General features: G+C 38.2%; 1 protein-coding gene across 12 annotated transcripts in view; it reads right to left on the bottom strand.

The window, feature by feature from the left end:
* The window catches only part of Grik1 (glutamate ionotropic receptor kainate type subunit 1), a 369,068-nt gene that overhangs the window by 90,166 nt on the left and 257,914 nt on the right, over positions 1-20,988 (bottom strand). For all 12 annotated transcript variants that reach the window (XM_048346335.1, XM_048346337.1, XM_048346342.1 and 9 more), the window contains 3 exons: positions 15,677-15,730; positions 13,816-13,989; positions 6,364-6,507 (listed from right to left, as the gene is read on the bottom strand). In XM_048346335.1, the coding sequence (XP_048202292.1) occupies positions 6,364-6,507; positions 13,816-13,989; positions 15,677-15,730 (372 nt within the window). The remainder of the gene's footprint in view (positions 1-6,363; positions 6,508-13,815; positions 13,990-15,676; positions 15,731-20,988) is intronic.

The following is a 20,988-nucleotide window of genomic DNA, read 5'->3' as shown; positions in this document are numbered from 1 at the left end:
GTGGACCATAATTCCTAGACAGAGCAGTAAGAACAAGGAAAGAAATTAAAAGCATACAAATTGGGAATGAAGGAGTTAAACTATCCCTATTTGTAGATGGAATGATCCAATTTCTAGCAGACTCTAAAGACACCATGCCAAAACTATGAGGTTGATAAACCTCCTCAAGAAAGTAGCAGGATCTAAAGTCAACACACAAAAATCATCAACTTTCCTGCATATCAACAATGAACAGGTATAGAGAGAAAATAAGAGAGCAACCTCATTCCAAATAATATTAAAATACTTAGGCATAAACCCACTCTACTCATCCTGTGGAGGTGAGAACCTCTATGAAGAAAACTATAAAACTCTGAGGAAATAAATAGAAAAAGACACCAGAAGGTAGAATAACCTTTCATGTTCTTAGGTTGGAATGATTAATATTATGAAAATGGCCATACCGTCAAAAGCCATGTACAAATTCCATGCAAAACCAATCAAAATTTCAATATGACTCCTTCCAGAAAGAGAAAAATCAGTATAAAATTAAAGTACTAAAGGCTTAGGTAGTCAAAGTGATCCTTCATATACAAAAGCAATGCTAGAAGTAATATAATTCCAGACTTTAAACTATACTAGAGAGCTATAGCAACTGAAATAGCTTGGTGTTAGTACTTGAATACCACTGGAATAGGCTCTAGAACAGATAACCTCACATATCTCCAGCTATGTGATTTTTAAATAAAGAACCCCAAGCATATATTGGAAAAGATAGCCTATTTAACAGATGGTGCAGGAATAATTGAATTAAATTTTCAGACAATTTAAACCAGGTCTCCGTCTGTCATCTTGTGACTAATATCTAATATCAGATCCAAGTTGCCCAAACATCTCAATGTAAGACCTGAAATCTTGCAAATACTACCAAAAAGAGAAGGGGAACACTAGAACTAGAACCTAGAACACTATATAGGAACTTCTTGAGTAGAATTTTAGCAGCTCAGAAAATAGCAGAGATAATTGACAACTGGGATTGTATCAAGCTTAAAACCTGCACAGGAAATGATTTAGTCAACAAACCAAAGAACAAAGTCTACAGAATGAGGGATCTTCATCAGCTATATATCTGACAAGGGTCTAATATCCAGAATACGTAATAAGCTCAAAAAATTAAAGCGCCAAAAGTTAGTAAATGAACAGAGGAACCAAATAGATACATCTCAGCAGTATATATGGGTAATAAATCTACAACATTATTGGTCACAAAAGAAATATAAAGCAAAAAAAAAAATCAAGTTCCATCTCACTCCAGTCATAATGGCCTTCTTGAAGATTGTGAATAACAAATACTGGCAAAGACACAAGAGAAACAAAACGAATCATAATGTAACTTGGTGTGACTATAAATGAGTGCAACCACTATGGAAGTCAGTTGGGATACTCCTCAAAGGACTCTAAATAGAACCTCACTAAACTTTGCTAAGAACCAGCAATACCATTAATCTAGAAATTGAATTAAAGGTACTTGTATACTCATGTTTATTGCAATTCCAATCATAATAACTTAGTTGTAGAAATAGCCTAGATGCCTTTTAACCAACAAAAAGAAACTCTGGTACCTCTAATCATCTTTTTTCCTCTCTATGTGTATATGTACATAATATACACCCATATATGCAGATGTTTACTTATGATACATACACATATATACACATACAATGGAATAATGCTATGCCATTTGCAGATATATGGATTGACCTGCTGGAAATTTATACTGTTTGAAATATTCTGGCTTATAAAGACAAAGGACTCATGTTTCATTTCATATGTAGATATTAAATTTAAAATATAAACATATATAAAAACACATGTGTATACACACACGTATGACTAAAATGACTATAGTAGGATATAAACCGGAGTGAGATGCCATGGTGTAACCTCTTTGAACAATTAACAGTTTGACAAAATGCATGTCAGGAAGCCAAACCATGTCTTGACAGAGGAGCATGAAGACTAAAAGGAGAGGGGACAATGGATATGAAAAGGAACAGCAGATGAATGCAGTCATGATAATCAGTGTATGTATGTGAGCACAGAGAACTAGCTATCTGGAGGAGATGGTTAGGAGGGGATAGATACGGGAGGAGAATGATGGAAGGGGTGATTGGTCAACACATTGTAAATAGAAATTGACATGTGATATTGAAGCCCCCTCTTATTTTTATAATTATTTGAATATGATAATTTTTAAAAAGAAAACATGTTCTGCTGTTTTACATATTCGATATGTAGTATATACTACGTAATATTTATGTATAGTCTATATATTAGTACATATCGTATGTACTATATAATATATAGTCTACACAAGAGCCCAATAGCTATACCCTTATGATCACATAAGATGATGCTAAGTGAAATGAACTCCATTTTATGGAAATGATTGTTATATCACAGTTGTAACTACTTTCAACATCCCATGTGTATCTGTAGTTTCTACTATTGATGATGTTCGTGTATCACCTTCTTGTGATTGTATCTACACTATCTCTGTAATCTTATCTGAGTGTATGGGAAACAGTGTGTACTGGTATTAGAATTAGGAAATTCAAAGGGAATACCAAAATTGAGAGACAAAGGGTAAAATAAGAGAAACAACAACAAAAGCAATACTTGCAAAACTGTTTGGTGTAAGTGAACTGAACACCGCAGGGGGGGAAAGGGGGAGGGGGAGGGGGGTATGAGGGACAAGGTAACAAACAGTACAAGAAATGTATCCAACACCTAACGTATGAAACTGTAACCTCTCTGTACATCAGTTTTATAATAAAAACTTAAAAAAATAATATATAGTCTACATAAACATATGGATTAGACATTGTGTAGAAAAGGAAAATGAGAAAAATATATGCAAAGCGACTAAGTTCAATGAGTAATAACCTGAAATTTACTCTGATTCCAGTGCCTGAACTAAACAGGTTGCTATATTCCTAAGATTGCTGGCTCACAACCCATCATAATCTATGCCTTTCATGGATGGGCTTGTTTTGCCCCTTAATTCCTTCTGCCTTACTGACTAGTTTCTGCTCATAATATCAGCTACTGACTGTGTCCTGTAGCACTGCCACATACTTATGGGTTGGTTAATGAATATTCTTCAGTCTCTTTGTTGCTTCATTTACTAATTAAATTCATTTGTCATTGGGTGTTTATCCTATGTCCAGAATTGTGCAAAAATAAGAGAATTGAGACTGGAAAATTATAGCCTGAGTTAGACATGCAAATGCCCATGACAGTTTAATTATAGCTAAAAGAGAGGTAAGGGGCCCACATTTACCAGTCAGGGTCAGCAGATAGAAACCAGTGCTTGTGTTGAGACACAAAAGATGACAGAGGGACAGCATTTCCATTAGAGGCCAGGGAATTCAATAGGATCATGTGGCATGTTCAGGGAGCAAGTTCAGCAAGTACGTAAGACAGGACAGATAAGAGAGACGCAAAGGGGATTAGCAGCAACATGAGTATATAAGCTCTATACCTTGCCAAAGGGTATAGGTTTTGTCCTGTGCCTTGAGAAAGTTTCAATGAAATGTTTCACTTCTGAACCAGGTAAAATTTCTACTTTTGTGTGGCAGAGGGTGCTATTCATTGAGGTGACCAGTTAGCATTACTTACATAAGGGACTGGGAATGTAGATGAATGGTATAGCAATTACCTATCCTGTGTGAAGACTCAGGTGAGTTCAGCCTGTGAAATCACAACAAATATTATGGAGTTCCAATCCTTTTAGAGTAGATATCAATAATCCACAAAAATACATTTGTTTACAAATGCCCAGAAATCCTATACTACACAATCATCTCGTGTTTCACATATTCTTAAGTTCCTTCTCTCTTTTAAATCTGCCTCAAACACTGAGCAGCAGTGAGTTTGAGATTTCACATCTGGACAGCTTCTTGCTTCTGAATACAGTGCAATGATCAGGGATGAATGCATTAAGCCACCACCTCTGCTCTGCAAGTTTACTTTCTGTGACAGATTTGATCTTCATCCCATAAATTCAATGTGCTGACTTGCTGCTTTCCACTAGTTCTTATTCCAGTTCAGAAACTCCTTCACAATGTGATAATTATTTTTTTTAAAAGTAACATGAAGTTTTAGGAATCAAGTGCTTTATTTCAGGTTTTCCAAAAAAAGCTACTACATGGAAAGTTTAGTTGAGTAATGCACTCAGCTTAACAAACCACTGTATTTTCTCCTTTGTATGTTTTAGGTCATGCCATAATTCCCATCATGCCACTCTGGGACATTGCTCCCCATTACCCCCAACATGTGCCATTCCATCTTCTAAGTTCCTATACCCAGCCAAAGCTAGTAGATGGCATGGTGACTCTAGAGACAAAAGAGAACGAGAACAATGGTGACAAAGATTTCTGATGTATTCTCCTCTCCTTCTTTCTACCCCCAGCTGTGGAGCCTGAGAATGTGAAATTTGCTCTTCAGAGTGAATGAATATAAAATGCTTTCTTACTTTGAACATGGTCCCTCATCTTGGAGCTCATTATTTCTTTAAACATGTCTAAATGTGGCCTGGTAATTTCACCTTCTTATGCAACTTAAGTACAAGCAAAAAGGTACTTGGAGTCCTCCCAGTGTTTGATCTAAAGCTTTCTAAAGCTTCTGCCTCTCTTTGCACTAGTTTGAGATAAAAAGGAACCAGCTGTTTTCTTGTTAAAGATCAAGGTAATCAGGATGGTGATTCAGGACATAACCATGATTGCTGTGGGGAGAAGAAAAGGCCATGTGATGTTTTTCTATTAGGCACAGTATGTCAGATTTATGTAGCTGTCAGACAGAGCATTTCATTTCATGCCAATTTGTAATTTCTTTGTTGTTGTTGCTGCTGCCAATTTTAAATTCCTGTCACCATCCTCAGTAAACGGAGTGGAGCTGTTACATACAGTGGTGCATTCCTAAGGTAAGAGAGTACCTAATACTTTCATATTCTTACCATGCTCCAGCACAGTTCTTCACAAGTATTGTTTTTATCCTTTATCTATATAATGCTGTAAGGTTTTATGCCACCATTTTACAGATGAAAAACCTCAGACACAGAGAGGTTAACTCACCCTGGTTAGATTGCTCATCGCATTAAGGGAGCATACATTTAAATCCAAGCAGAAACATGTAGACTAGAATGAGGTGAGAGAGAGAGATACACACAAAATTTAAGGAAGAATTCCTCTTCAGGAAGTGCAGAATTCACATGTGGGAGTGGGTGCTTCCTTAAATCACACCCCAGTCCCACCTCAGAAAGCAAACTTGACTTGAATCCCAAGACCATAATCTTTACCTAGGCTGCCTGTTTTGTCCTCCCCATTGTGGATGAGTCATCCTTCAATGGTCAAGTAAAATGAACAGTAGAAAGAAAGTCTGTAAGTGAGAAAGAAGCTAGGAGAAATAGACTTCAAAGGGTGGGACCTTCCCAGTGCACGTGGCAGACATTCTTCTCTCATACTCTGTCTCCTCCTATTTGTATCACTGGTGGCTTTTCCTCACCAAACTCTTCTCCAGTAGTGAAAGAGAAAATGAGACTTGTTACTTGAGATGTAAACCTAGGTATCCTACCTAGAGCATTTCACTTCAATTCTAGAGCATTTCATAGAGTATAATGTGTAGTCAACCAAGCTTGGCTGCTCCCAAGACCCTTATTTCACATTATCAAGACTGAAAATGCTCTAAGGTATATTTTGTAGTCAGAGATAATCCAAGGATATTCAGCCCACCTCATAGAACAAGACAAGGTCATAGCAGTCCAGAATTCCAGGACATTCCAGAACTCCCCACTCTCAAATACCTTGAAGATCCATCCTTCAGTGTTGCTCAGCAGGTGTCGAGTAGGGCTAGATTTTTCTCACTAGTTGGCAAAGGTCAAAATTATCACTATATCATTAAGATGAAGAAATCCTTGGTGCAGCTCAGAATATCGCAAGTCTTCAGAGGCCACTGGGATCAAGGCCTGACAATGTGGGGACTCTTGCTGGCACCCCACATCCTGTTGACCTAATGTGTCCTGGAAAAAAAAACTCTGCTGAGCCGTTAGCTCAGTGCTAATGGCAAGTGACTTCATGGAATGAAAGAGATTTGCAGCCATGATCCAGTACCTTCTTTGAACTTGGGAGTATTAGAAAATTCCTGGTGAATATTACCATCATGAAAACATTCTAACAGCGAGATGTGTGAAGATGGATTGACAATGCCTTCTCCTCAGTTAGTTGCATCAGGTCCACTGAACAACAAGGGAAGCCCACACCAAATGGACAAATCAAGGTGTGCTCAATTCAAGGGAGATCCAGGTGGTAAAGAAGCAACACATACCTCTTTAATCAAGCTCATAAATCTGGGTCCAAGGCGCCACGGCTTGTGTCGATGGCATTGTAAGGAGCTGACTGTCAGTTGTGAGGCCCGATGGGAGGCGATGGCCACCATGTAGACTGCATCGTACATCAGAGCTGCTTCTGTCTATGAAATCAAACACAGAGCACGTCTTCAATTCCCCCTGCACTCACCTTCCCTTGTCACCATCAGCACAGGGCCTGCTGCTATCCTTGCCATGTGCTTCATCTCAAAGACCACTTCTTTTTTGTTGGTTGAGCAGTTTTCACTCACCAATAGCTATGTTTCTCCTGACACTCCCCAGTCAATTCAGGTCATACTGCTTTCTCCATTCATTGGCTGGGTACATTTCTCACACCTATACTCCTGGCTACTCAGGAAGCAGAGATTATGGTAACTGTGGTATGAGAAAAATGTTAGTGAGATTTTAATCTCAACAAGAAGCTTGGAATGCTGTATCTTCTTTATAATCCAAATGACATGGGAAGCAGATAGGGGAGAACTGAGGTCTGAGGTGGCTTCTGTAGGCAAAAAAACTATACAATTCTATTCAAAAATTTAACAAAAACAGGCATGTGATTCCAGTAGTAGAGCAACTCCCTACATTCAACCTTTACAACCACTCAAAGACAATCCCCATTATCAAGGTCTACTAATGCTAACATTGCTATATCTGAAATCATTCTCATCACTTCTATTTATTTACCTAGATCCTGGTTTCCTCCTGAAAGTAAAAGCAGGGAGATTTCCCTGGCCACTCCTCTTTACCTTCATGGTGGAGGTTATAGAAGTCAGGTTCAATGGTGATTTGGAGAGACGCTGAGCGACAGACAAGTGGCTCAGAATATGCTTGTCTGAGAAAGTTGCTAGTCTTCTGTGTGGGGCTGGACATCACTTTTTTTTTTTTGCTTTCTTCATAAAATTCCTCTCATTTGCAAAGTTTTACATAATCCTCACAGCATTTTATAAATTATACAGCCCTGTGGGTTTCTTTGGGGGGATAAAAATCTCATAATACTCTCACATTTGACTGCAGGGCTTTCATTCCAACTTCAAATAGATTAGCTCATTTAAAATTCTCAACAACTGCTTAAAATCAGGAGAACACATAGATAAAACTGGTTTACTATATGAGAAAACTGACCCCTGGACAGGATATTGATATGCCAAGGGCTGTATGTATATAGCTGATAATTGACAGAGTGAAAACTAGAGTGCAGATCATAGAATGAAAATAACCATATGGTTTTCCTAGTTGCTTTTTTTCTGTACATAGTGGTGTGTTTGTAGTGTTTTCTTTTTTTGGCCAGTCCTGGGCCTTGGACTCAGGGACTGAGCACTGTCCCTGGCTTCTTTTTGCTCAAGGCTAGCACTCTGCCACTTGAGCCACAGCGTCGCTTCTGGCCGTTTTCTGTATATGTGGTGCTGGGGAGTTGAACCCAGGGCCTCATGTATAGGAGGCAAGCACTCTTGCCACTAGGCCATATCCCCAGCCCCTGTAGTGTTTTCTTGGTATCCACAGGGGTGGGGGCAGGTAGAGGGTTAGGTTTGGTTCTAAGACATCCTTTGGATATCAGAATATGAGGATGTTTATATTTCTTATATAAAATGGCTTAGTATCTGTGTATAATTTAAATAATTCTACCATTCACTTTAACTCATCTCTGGATTACCTAATATCTACTACAATGTAAATGCAGTCTAAATTGTTGACATATTGCATTATTTGTCAGGAAAGAATACAAGAAAAATGTCTATACTTGTTTACTACAAGTGCATTCTTTTGAATAGTTTGGCTGAATCTGTAGAAGCAGCACCCTGAGGATGCACAACAGCAACTTTCTCAATTCAATGAATGATTGGTTTGGTGGAGAAATATAAAGAGTGAGATTCCAAGGATCTCTAGAAATTTCTCTTTCTCAAAATTATATATGTGATCAGAGCTTTCCATATCCACAGAAGAAATCCAGTTCTAAAAATATAAAACCTCTTGACAGAAGATGTTTTCTTAGCTGGGAAGATGCTCATTGTAACTATTTTATAGTGCTAAGAAACGACCTGTACTTCTTTCCCTTTTCAGTTTTGTGCTGGAGGGCTTGGTACTGAATAGGAACTCTTGAGTCATCTTTGGCAATATGTAATGTAATAGAAATTAGCCTAGGTTTCAAATATTCTTCCTCCAAATGTGTTTTTGTTCACATTTTATACATATTCAAGGCAGGTTGAAATCTCACTGCCCAATGCCCCTAAGAAAAATACTCATGAAATAATCACACAGAAAGCTAGCTTCCTTATCCTCCACACCAGTACATGCTGCTTTGGTTATCATAACAATTTTAATTAGAAGGTTAACTCAGGAAATTTAAGTGTTTAATGTCCACACATTCTGGGATAAATCGTTTAAGCCCTTGTAACACTTAGGTATGTCATTGTAATCCTGGGATCTTCAGGCAGGTCATAGTTATTCCAGATAACATTGTGACTATAGTGAATATTTTTATTGGCCTGACACTCTGGCCTCAGCATGCCATATTAGTTTCGCTTCTAGAAGGGTGGAGACTAAGGAAAATCACATGACTCTTCTATCCTTGATAGTAAATATATCCCCCTACTAAAATCTAAATGATCTCAACCATAGTAGAGAACGAACAGGAATTCTCCCCTTACTACAAATTTGCTAGTTTTGTTCTCTTTTGAGACTTGGCATGACAGCAGCCTGGTGGTAAGGGTAAGAGGACTGGCATTTTGTCCTCAGATGCCCCACCCGAAGAGCATAAGCCCGTGGAACTGGATGTTACAGAGAAAACTAAAAGTGGTGAGTGAGGCGTTCCTCATACTGAGTGCCTCAGCACCTCAGGCAGGACGGGCCACCTGCAGTGAGTGGGATTCCTAACTGGGTCGGGAAGGTGCACAGAGAGCCGCATATGCTTAGAATCTAGAAATTCAGTAATTAGGGCAGCAATCCCAACAGGCCCACCGAGGCATGGCTGAGAGGTAAACGTAATTTGCGTGTCAATGAATATTTATCAGCTTTCAGATGGGAGAATGGAAAACCAGGGAAGAAGACTATGTACCATTGGAAAACACCTGGATGATTCCATCACACTAGTCACAGTGGCCAGGTAAGAAGCCAGTGAGACAACCCAAAACGATGCCCTTGTAGCTAATGATGTAAATGAATGCAAAAAGAAGGCAGAATGAGTATTATTCTAGAACGTCTTTTGTCCTTTTATCAGCAACATAGTACATTCTTTCCCACACCGCAGAAGCTTTTCATGTGTTATCTAATTTGGTCAACAGAATGCCACTGTAAAATATTATTACACACATTTGCAGACCAACAAACAGGCTCTGAAAGGCTACCCAGAACTTACTGAGGTTGTTTACTTAGGCAGGAGACATGGCCAGGTCTCAAAGCCAGGTGTCTGCTGCCTGAGAAGACCTTCCTTTTCGTACTAACACAGAGGCCTGTTTTCTTTGATCACATGAGGGGCAGTGGAGGCTCAAGGTAGTTATCCCAAGATGTCTTCCCCAGGGACTATGATTATAGGAAATGGTTCATGTAGGAAAACAGGACAAAGCTGCAGACAGCTTCATACTGTGGATGTGTTTGAGCAGCAGATGACAGATCAATGTTCCACTGACTCCCGGACTCCTGGGCAGTACTGAATCACACCCAGTTTTGGTCCACAATCAGAGGAGAATTCATCTGAGAGTGAGCCAGTCAGTCCATTACCATAGTCTGTTCACAAAAGCCAAGAAATTGAATCAGTTCAAGTGCAGAGAATAATTTTAACACAGTGAAAAGAAACAAGGCAGATTTCAAAAAAAAAGAAAAGAAACCCACTCCAAACATCTGATGTGTTAATTAACATGTCAGTTGATAATATAATTATTTTTAAATCAAAAGATGTTTTTAACAGTAAATTTTACTGGTTCAGCAAACCATATTGATTCAGTAACAGTTTCTTCATTGAATTTAGCTCTATTTTTAAAGTCAATTCCTTTAATTAAATATATCTTTCACTCAAAATTGTTTTTGAACTTGGACATAATTGACTCCTCTATTTTCAGATTTATATATGTTTTGACATGTATAATCATATTCTTTGGGGAATTATTAGTGTATAAAGTTCTAAGAAAATGTTAATAGCTAAAATATTAAAATATGGAAAATGCATGAATATGTGGGATGTCAAAACACATATTTTTTTCTAAAGGGTATCAAATTCCTATATTATCTGTGTGCATCCCATGTCCATAAATCTATAAGTGTATGTGGTACATGAATGAAATAACCATGAGGGGGTTCTGGGGTTCCCTCTTGGGAGATTATGCACGCCATTGTCAAAACTGCAATTCTCTCCTAGTAATGGCCTTACTTACGATTGCTTTTTAGAATAATGATATCATCAGTGGCTAGTTTAGGACATAATTATATTATTTTAGAACAACATCTATGTTCATTAATCATGCATATTCCTTATTGATAGGGACTTTAATGAGAATATTTCAGGGTTACATGGCCACTTTTCACCTAACAAATTGACTTTCAGTGGAAGCTAAGCATGTATTTGTTTGATGCATGCGTGCTTTTATTTATCTATTTATTTATTTATTTGTTTACTTATTTATATATTTACTTACTTATTGATTGATTGATTGCCGGTCCTGTGGCTTGAACTCAGGGGTTGGGCAATGTCCTTGAGCTGTTTTTGCACAAAGTTGGTGTTCTAGCACTTGAATTGTAGCTTTACTTCTGCTGTTTTTTGTTCATGAGCCTCTGATCTTAGTCTCCTGACTCGCTAGGATTACAGGCATGAGCCACTGGTGCCCACCTCAATATCTTTATTAAATATATATTTATTGAGGCTCATTTATGTGCCTAATCGTTTTTACATTGGGGATGAAGTATCAAAAGATAAAATATATTTTCATGACACCTATTCTAGAGGAAAATACTATAATAGCAAATCAAAACAAATATATCAACTTATATATGGAGAATAAAATATCTGTGCAGAAAAACAAAACAGGTGGCGACAGAGAGAATAATAGAGAGGAAGCTACCAGAATGTATATCAGTTTGTAGAATGCTTGAGCAACCTATATCACAATGGGTTCTAGGCAGTTGTAGCAACAACTGCTTAATGTGCAGGGCCTTAGATAGAGACTGATGGAGTTGAAACCAATTTTTTACCCTTTGAGTACAGAAGAAAAAGGTTTTTTTGGACAACAGAGATGTCTTACCATTGATCTGAACTTGGGACTGTGTGATGAGGTCTCTTAACTCTGTGATGAGTTCGTTCGACTTGTTTATAGGAGAACTTTGACCTCCCTGTCCATGATATAGGTTCTGTCCCTAAATTATCCAAATCCAGGCAAAGCAGAAAAGATTGAGAGGCAATGAAATTTCTGGATAGAATAATACTGGCTGAGAGCAGACTTCCTAAACTCTGTTTTGAAGCAGTTTATCTAAATGGGTGTTGGACCCAGTTTTCAGTGAGTCCTGTGTGCTATCACTTTTCTTTGTCTTTGACCTGACCTGGAATACATCACGCACTGTGTTTACAGCATGGGTGAATGCCTCTCTTCTAGTCTGGTAAGAGTTTATTTACCCTTTTATAGATCAGAGTCATAGGAATAGCAGCAAGAAGGTAACCCCAAAACAGTCTCTTAGGCTGAATGGCTCTGGAAAGAACAGGATGTCTTCTAGCCCTGGGGACCCAGTGTCCTTGTGCTTCCTGACTATGAGGCTGCTGTCAGCTCAGGCCACTGGCAGCAGCCCCAGGGAGTGAAGAATTCAGATGACACAGAAGCAGGAAGAGTTGGTACATGTGCCTGCCCGATTCTGTCAAAATCACACAGTTTTGTTACCTTGGTCTATGGTCATCATGGTCTAGATGTACACACACACACTTTTTTTTTGGTAAATTAAACACATATGTGTATTTCATGTTTAGCATGAATATACAATCTCTGTGAAAGCAACTTCAAACTGTGACATGTCAAGTGCCAAGGCTGCTTGGGTAGAGGCTCATCCTGTGGTAGAAATCTTGACAGAAAGCAAGGGGATGATGTGTGTGTGTGTGTGTGTGTGTGTGTGTGTGTGTGTGTGTGTGTGTATTAGCTAATGTGAAGATATATGCAATAAGTATATATTGTATATAATAAGCATATTGCATTTAATAAAAAATATACACATGAAGTATATACACATATTTTTAATATAATAAAGGTAATACATATATAGGTAGATATATGTGTATATATGTATATTTATAAATCTGGCATTTCCCAGGATATTCTCTACTTGCTTTTATTCAAATCAACACTTTAAATCACTTCAAGGCTCATTTGTTCCAAAATGCTTCCCATCATTATCTATCAGATCACTATGTGTTTGCAAAGTTATTTCAGGTTTGCAAAAGAAAAAAAAAAAAGTCAGGGACTCTGAATATAGAATCATCCAGAACCACTTAACTCATTCATTTATTTCTCCTTTTCATTTGTTCATCACAGTGAAAAAGAAAAAAAAAGGAAATCCCAAGTTCATTTCTCAGTGAGATGATATCCTTTCAGTTATCAGTAAATTGCATCTTAAAAGCAAGAGCGTGTCTCTGGATGATGGGAACAGAGAATGAAATACTATGCCAATTTAAAATGCTATTACCTGCTCGCTTTCCCCAATCATTCCCCTTAGGTACCACTGCTCCTCCATAGAAAGCGTTTCTGTTATTATTTCCTGTTACTTTCTTCATCACCCACGGAGCTTCATTAGAGAAATAAAGCGAGGGTAGATGCATTTGACAACTAGACAAATGATGCTAAGCTAAGCTCTCTGATGAGGCCGTGTGCCATTTTTTTTTTCTGTTCAGAAGAGTATCTCTGAGTCGCAAGGAGACAAGCTTGGCGTCTGCTTCCTGAGCGACATATGGCTGGCGTTAAGCACTGTCAGTGTCTGAGGAGGGGTGTCTGTGTGTATTCAAGACAGGAAGAACATGAGCGCACAGTCTGTATGTAAATCTGGCATTTTTCCACATCTGCTTCCAATTGCTGAGCTGCAGCAAGTGGGAAAGGCAATGTGGCTCTTCATAACGGTGCATAACATTCATCGGCAGAGTGCTCATCTTCCTGCCCCTCGCCAGGCCTCATTCCCACGGATAATCATTTCCCTTGCCTGGTGTTCATTTCACTGATAAGTGGTGGCCACTCTTGCCAAGTTCTTCACTTGAGCAAGTAGAATTGAAAGCTAAAAATAACAGCTTTTCATCATAGCCAGCTATACCCTGTCAAAAACACGTGAAAGCCTCCTCCTTTCTCCCTCACACAAGTCATGTGTTATAAGGCCATTTCCTCATAGTTCGGGGGCATGTGAGATTCCTAATATAGCCTCTAAGGAATTCAGGCACAAGACTTCAAATGACTACTCACTGTCATCATGCCATCCAGTAGTCCAGTCTCAGGTCTAGGTGGGGCCTGCAGCCTCTCCATGGACCATTTCTCAATGATGGATGACACATGAGGGTTGTCGATGTTAAGCAGCCGGAAGCCAGTCATGTTTACGCCACTGTACCTGTAGAGCTCCAGATCTAAAGCAAACAAGTCCTGTGCAGCATTAAAAATAACAAGAAGTAGAAACAAATGAGCATGCTCAATGTTCTGTTTGCAAACGAGTGCTAAATAGATTAAAACAAAAAAATGAAAACTAAGTAGATTAAAACAACAACAGAAAGTTATTTTCACACTTTGTCTATCAAAGAATATTTCTCATTGGTTTTTTTTTTATTCACATGCAGTCTGAATCACTCTAAGCTGATTTCATCTCTCTCTCTCTCCCTCTCTCTTTCCCTCCCTCCCCTCTCTCTATCTCTATCTTTTTCTCCTATTAAGAATTTGAATAAGCTAGTCCCTTATTTTGAATAAGCCATCCTCCCAAGTAGCTAGGGGTACAGGTTTGAGTAACTATTTAAAAAACAAAACAAAACAGTATGTCTATGTTTATGGGTAAAAATGGTTTAAGAAAACAACCTTGCAACTATAGGGCAGGTTTCAGATAGAACCAGGGGAAAATGCTTAAATAAACGCATTTAATTATAAGATTAGAAAAGATGATTCCTTTAGCACATTCAAGAGGGAAAGTTGTTCAAACTATAGGATATTTTGCAGAAACTTGTAGCATGTATACTGAATCTCATGAATGCACTGAACACGTTCAAAATTATTTTATTTTACAATGGGAGATTCTGTAATATAGAAAGAGGAGTGTTCAAAGTTTGATTTGGGGCATCCCTATGTATGTGTGGGATAAAGAAGCAAGAGAAGGAAGAGTGGATAAGAATGAAAAATGTGTAATATGTTAATCTTCAAGAGCTTCTGCTGAAGATCAGCCTTCCTGGGTTCTATTATTCACTCTTTCTCAAATTGCCCCCAAACCAAGTCTTCGGGGTGTGCACAGCTGTAACTGGTAAAACGTTCTGAGGTCAATGGTCTTGTCTCCTTGGGTAATGCCTAGACGTTCATGGTGATGGGGAAGGGCCGTATTGTATTTGGGAGCACAGCAAGATGCTTAGCAGCCCCTGTGCTCTCCCTTGACCATTGTTAAAGAGAAACTGAAGGACATCAGGCAGGTGCAAGTGCAAGTGTGGGATTTCTACCATGCACCTCATTTCCTCACCCTCAAATCAGTAGACAGCTACTCTCAAGCAATCTCATGAGGTCTTTGTATTTCTCTCTGCTGTTTGTAGTATCCAGAATATAATTTATTGCTGTTGTAGTATTGGGATAACAACTTTTCTGCCCTTGTTTCAAATCTTTGATTCCCCAATGTATTGGTTCCATTTATTAATTTTATTGGATAAAACTGTGAATCTCTGCCTCTGGGTAGATTTTACTCAAAAGAGTGTAAGGGCAGATTAGGAAAGAAGGAGTAATTCTGTATTTTCTTTTTACCTCAGCAAGTGGAGCATGTGGAATATTGAGATAGGAGTGGGGGGAGTGCATGAGTGTGTGTGTGTGTGTGTGTGTATGTGTGTGTGTGAGAGAGAGATTTCTGAAGTTGATGAATGAGATTTCTTACATATTTTGATGATGTATCAAATCCTTCTCCCATGAACTCATAGTCTCTTAGAATTTATGTCTGAATTTCTTTTGGATTTGTAAATTCTAACACCATAATTTCCTTAGTGGTTCAAAATGCAGAATATGGAATGTATCTCACACCTTTGGCTTAATCTCACTATCTTCTGGACACTGGCAAGAAAGCACATAACATCAAAACTGTCAAGGTGCTTACCAAAGTGGTGAAAAAGTAGTGGTAGTATTCAGTCATCATACCCATGAACAAAATCTGCAAGGGAGAAATAAGGAGAACGAACCAACGTTATAATGACAGGTATATCATTAGTACAGTGGCTGCAAAAGCTCAAGTGCATAGAACTAGAGGGGTTTTAGATAGAAAGCCACTACCCCAGCAGATCAGAAACCTAAGGCCAATTAGTGTCTGCTGTGGAATAAGGGCACTCATGTCCATCCCATTTGATCACATTGGACTGTGTTTGACTTACATCAAAGGAAGTGGTTTCCTGATCAAACTTAAAAATAGTTTATGCTCAACAAATCTTATCCTTGGAGTTGTCCGTGATGATACTGGGTTTTGTGTCTCTGAGATTTCTGAATAATCCATCCCATGCTTGGAATATAAGTTATCGTTTCCTAGCTTTGGCATTTTGCTTCTCTCAGGGAGGAACTCATTAGATGTTGAAATGTTATGGGCGTTAGTGCAGGGGCGTATCTCAGAAAACTTTCTCCTTGCCTCTTTGTAATCTGGCCCAACAAAGATAGCCAGAATAGAGAAGATTAATTTATAGATAGAAGGATGGGTATTCTCCTGTATCTATTTTGTTTTCTCTTCTTTTTCCCTCCCCCTGCCTGTCTGTTTTTTCTCTGTCTCTTTCTCCAGCACTGAGTTTTGAGCTTAGTATTTCACACTTGATAGACAAATGATCTACTTTTATCATGACCCCTGTCCCTTTTTGCATTTAATTTCAGTGTCCATAAGCTTTTGCGTTTTTGCCTAGGCTGGTCTCAACCCCCAATTTCCTGTCTCTTGTATTGCTAGGATTATAGATGAGAAACATCAAACCCAGTGTTTTTGTTGCTATGGAGTCTTGCTGATGTTTTGTCCCAGAAGGTTTCCATCCACGAGCTTCCTATTTTTGCCTCCTAAGTCACTACACTTAGGCTTGTGAGCCATCATGTCCAGGCCTTCACACTGTCTCTGAATACTTATTCTCAGTTACCTATTTGGCATCTTGATAGTTCCAAAAAATCTGAAAGTCTGTACATGTATATATTCCTTTGTTAGGAAGACATAAAAAATGAGTTGGCTATAAAATAGGTAGGTAATTTATTCATGTGTGATCTAACTTTTGGAATCCTAGTAATGGTATGAATGTATCAGAAAAAAATACAAAGAGTCTCTTAAATCTTCTAAATATAGGTTTTACGTTTTGTGGGGCATGTTAAGTAAAGGACTATACTGATGCTGTTTTTGAAAAAAAAAATCTAACCCCTTCTGTACATCACCATGACAATAAAATTAAATTTAAAAAGAACTTTATATAGAAATAAATACTTAGAAATTAATTTTTACAGTTGTTTTTCCTGTAACTTGGATCAATTCTGGATATCAGCAAGAAACCTCTTCTGGAAATTCTTGAGTCAAAACTCTCCAGACCCTATCACTGCTCATCCTGAATTGGAGTTTTGGAGTAGGGGCTCTGAAATGGTGGAGTATTGCTGCTTTTGGAAAACATGGACATTGGCATAAAAGAAAAAGACTTATGAAAGCACCTTAATTTAAGACGTGTGTTGAAAAGGTCTGGGGAACTGTATCACACCTTATCAGAGATCCTTAAAGGTACCTAAAATTCACAATGTAGAAGGATTTGACATGAAAGGGAAGTGAGGAGTAAAGATGGGACTCACAACAGCACATAACAAAACATCAAGACTAATCGGACACTATGTCGCCTCTGCCACAGGGTATTTAGTGAAATTGTAATGCCATGAAGGGAAGACAAATGATGGCAAGCTCTCACGATGAGTCATGAGCCAATGGCACTGAAGTCACTCCTATGGAGATAACAAGACAGGGCATACAAAGGGATTTGAAAAGGTAGCCTTGCTTTAGGGCCATTAATAATATTTAGAGCCATGCATGGTGAGGTCTCGTTACTAGACTCTTATATCATTTGAGATTAAGGATCTGGCCTGCCACGGTCAGTCAGGAATCCAATTTTTCACTGTATTCACTGGATAGTGTAATTGCAACTAAGACTACCTCTTGAAAAGGACCCTAGGAAGTTTCATGTTAAATTATAGAGCTGGACACTGATGTTTAAAATACATTTCTGGAATTTAAACAAAAGGAAAAGCAAAGGTACTTGACCTTACAGTTTTCATTTGAGCAAATTCTTCTTTTTCAATTCCATTATGAAAGCTTTTGCCCCCCTGTGGGGAGCATAAACACTTTAAAAAAAACCATCATTTCACTCATTATTTTTATTATTGTTTTAGTAATTCCTGGAGGCAAATACCCATTTGATTTGCTTGGTATTCCATACTAGAAATGAACTGTGAAAAGTCAGTATGTAGGCAGCCAATGGGCATGCTGCTTTTATTGCCAAAAAAGCCCGTGGGTTCCTTCAGGTATGCTTCCGATTGGAAGAATGTCCACTTTTTTTTTTAACCTTCTCCTTCCTAGATATTTTCTTAGTTCAGTGTCTTTGGTTCATACCCTGAACTTCCTAAAAATAAAATTTACAAACAAGTGTAAAGTCACTGAATATTGGCTTGCCAACTTGGTGACTACTTTAAAAAATTGAGAATCTTCCATATAATAATGAAAAAGCCAATAGCCCCAAAGCTAGTACTGCTATTTTATTTTGGATTTCATTAGCACTTAAAACTTCAATGCTTCAATTACCACCATGAAAGAAACTAAAAAAACAACCCCTAGCTTAGGAAAAATATTTGTAATTCCTATCTCTGATAAAAGGCTTGTATTTAAAATACATGCAGTACTCCTAGAACTGAAAAAAAGGGAAAGACAAAAAAAAAGTGAGCTGAAAGGTGAAAATCCTTCTCTAGAGAAGATATACAAATGACCAATAAGAATGGAGAAAAAAAATCCTTACTCATTAGTCATTAGGAAAATGCAAACGAATTCAAAGGGAATACCAAATTTGAGAGACACAGGGTAAAAAAAGAGAAACAACTACAAAAGCAATACTTGCAAAACTGTTTGGTGTAAGTGAACTGAACACCTCCGGGGGGGGGGGGGAGGGAAAGGGGGGGAGGGAGGGGGGTATGAGGGACAAGGTAACAAACAGTACAAGAAATGTATCCAATGCCTAATGTATGACACTGTAACCTCTATGTACATCAGTTTGATAATAAAAATATGAATAGCAAAAAAAAAAGAAATAATGTTTTCTTTAGGGATTAAGCCTTATATTCAAGTTTCCTAGAAGATAAGAAAATAATTTTAGAGACCTTGAAATACATGCTAAGTAGACAAACAGACTCGTAAGTTCCTACCAACTATAAATCAAAAATAAAGCATTTGGAATAAAAAAAAAAGAAAGCCATGGTAACATACCATGTTATACTCAGAAAGAGCTCTGAACTACAACTATTTAGCTAGGTTAGGCCGGTGGAACAAAAGTGAATATTTCCAACCAAACAGTACCCTTCCTATTTCCAGGGTACACCATTCATAGTATATCATACTCTAAATTATTTCAGAATTAATTTTAAGAGTAGCAACACAAAAACCAAAGTCCTATGAGCTTATGGCAATCTGTTCTATTTATGTAACAAAAATTTAAATTGAATCAAAAGAAGATGTGATATATTTTTAAGGGTTTTTTGTCTATGTTATGCTATTAAGTTGGGGATGCTATGAGATTATTCCTTTGTTTCAATGACTGGAATTACTACCTTTTTATTCATAGTTGTAATGATTATATAGTAGAAGAATTAAAACTCCATTTCACATGGTTCTTGAAAGGACAAATCTAAGGTTCTGAGGGATACTACTATAATACCTTGGGACACAGCTGATTGTTAGCAATGAGCCATGAGCAATGGTTCCAGCTGTTTTCTGACATTTTTGCAATTCTCATGGACCTTGTTCCTGATAGACAGCATTGACCCATCTTGGTCTAGATATGTCGTTCTTAATAGAAATAACACCTTGAATTTTGATGTGTAGTTAGCAGATGCAGCCTGAGCACTGCCCATAGGCCTCCATTGGCCTGTCCTACATCTGACTCCTTAGGGTTTGGTAAACTGTCTTCATGCCAGCTTACCTTCTTTCACCAACTGTGGACTCCCTCTAGGGCCTGTCCCACCATGGGGTGGACTTTAGGTTGTCCTTTAAGTCCACATTGAAGTGTAGGCATAGATGACCAAGAACTAGTTATGGGGTCTGATACCTATGGCATCCACAGAGTCACCCTAGGAGACACTTTGAAAGTTGTTGAATCAGATGCAAACATGTCTGAGTCTCTGAAGAAATCTGTATCATTTCTCAGAAAGCAAAGCAACCTTATGGAGACAGCTGTAAAAATTATTATCCACAAGTTCTTGGCATCCATCACTAAGGTTTCGCTACATGTCACAAATAATTGGCATTATGCTGCTGTTGTAGTAGCAAATGCTTAAAATAGAGCCTGGAGTTCTCTTAGACAGTTCTGAAGTGCTCTTGTAATATTTATATCGGTTTTTATTACTGCTTCTCTCCATTGAAAAATAGGTGTCTCAGAAGTTTATATTGACTCACCTGAAGTATAGTGCTTCTTTTATAGCCTTCTCAATATCAGGATGAATTCTCAGCCATCAGACATGGTTTCTAGTCAATAATTTCAAGTGAATAACTTCCAAATGTGTAACATGCAATGTGACTAAAATAATAGTTTCACCTCAAGATAGAAATAAGTTCTTTCAGCATAAGCATCTTCAGGAAACTAGTCGAATGATATGAAGTCTCAGAGCAGCAATATAAGCTGAAATTGTGAACTCCAGGGTCTACTTCTTTCTGTTTGGCAGCTGTGATACTTTCAGCCATGTTCTTTCTCCTCTTCTGAGCAGGATGTTACTTGTGCCTCACAAGTTTTAAATATTGGTTGCCAGCAGAACTAGCTAAGCATAAGTAGATGTTTCAATGAATCTTTACTGTAAGAAATTATGCCACAATGAATGAGCTTCTTGTTTCCAAAGGAAGAGTAAAATGTATAGAAAGGGGTAGTGATTCCACGAAGAGGACAAGCTTACCAAAGTTCCCATTTCCTTCTGAAGTTAACAGAATAATGGTTTACTCATGATGTCCGTGTCCTATTTCCAGAGACTATCAGTGTTACTTTGCATGGCAGAAGATACTTTTAAAAGTTGACTACATGAAGGCTTAGCAGATGGGGCAATTTCCCTGAGGGATCTGAGAAGACATGTTGGAGCCACACTGGTCTTGTATGATGGAAGAGGGATGGATGAGAGAGACAGAGTGATCTGAGCATACAAGCAGAGAGAAAGAGACAAGGGGGA

This window comes from Perognathus longimembris, chromosome 5 (genome assembly GCF_023159225.1).
Source record: "Perognathus longimembris pacificus isolate PPM17 chromosome 5, ASM2315922v1, whole genome shotgun sequence".
NCBI lineage: Eukaryota > Metazoa > Chordata > Mammalia > Rodentia > Heteromyidae > Perognathus > Perognathus longimembris.
This window is presented reverse-complemented; position numbering and strand designations above follow the sequence as displayed.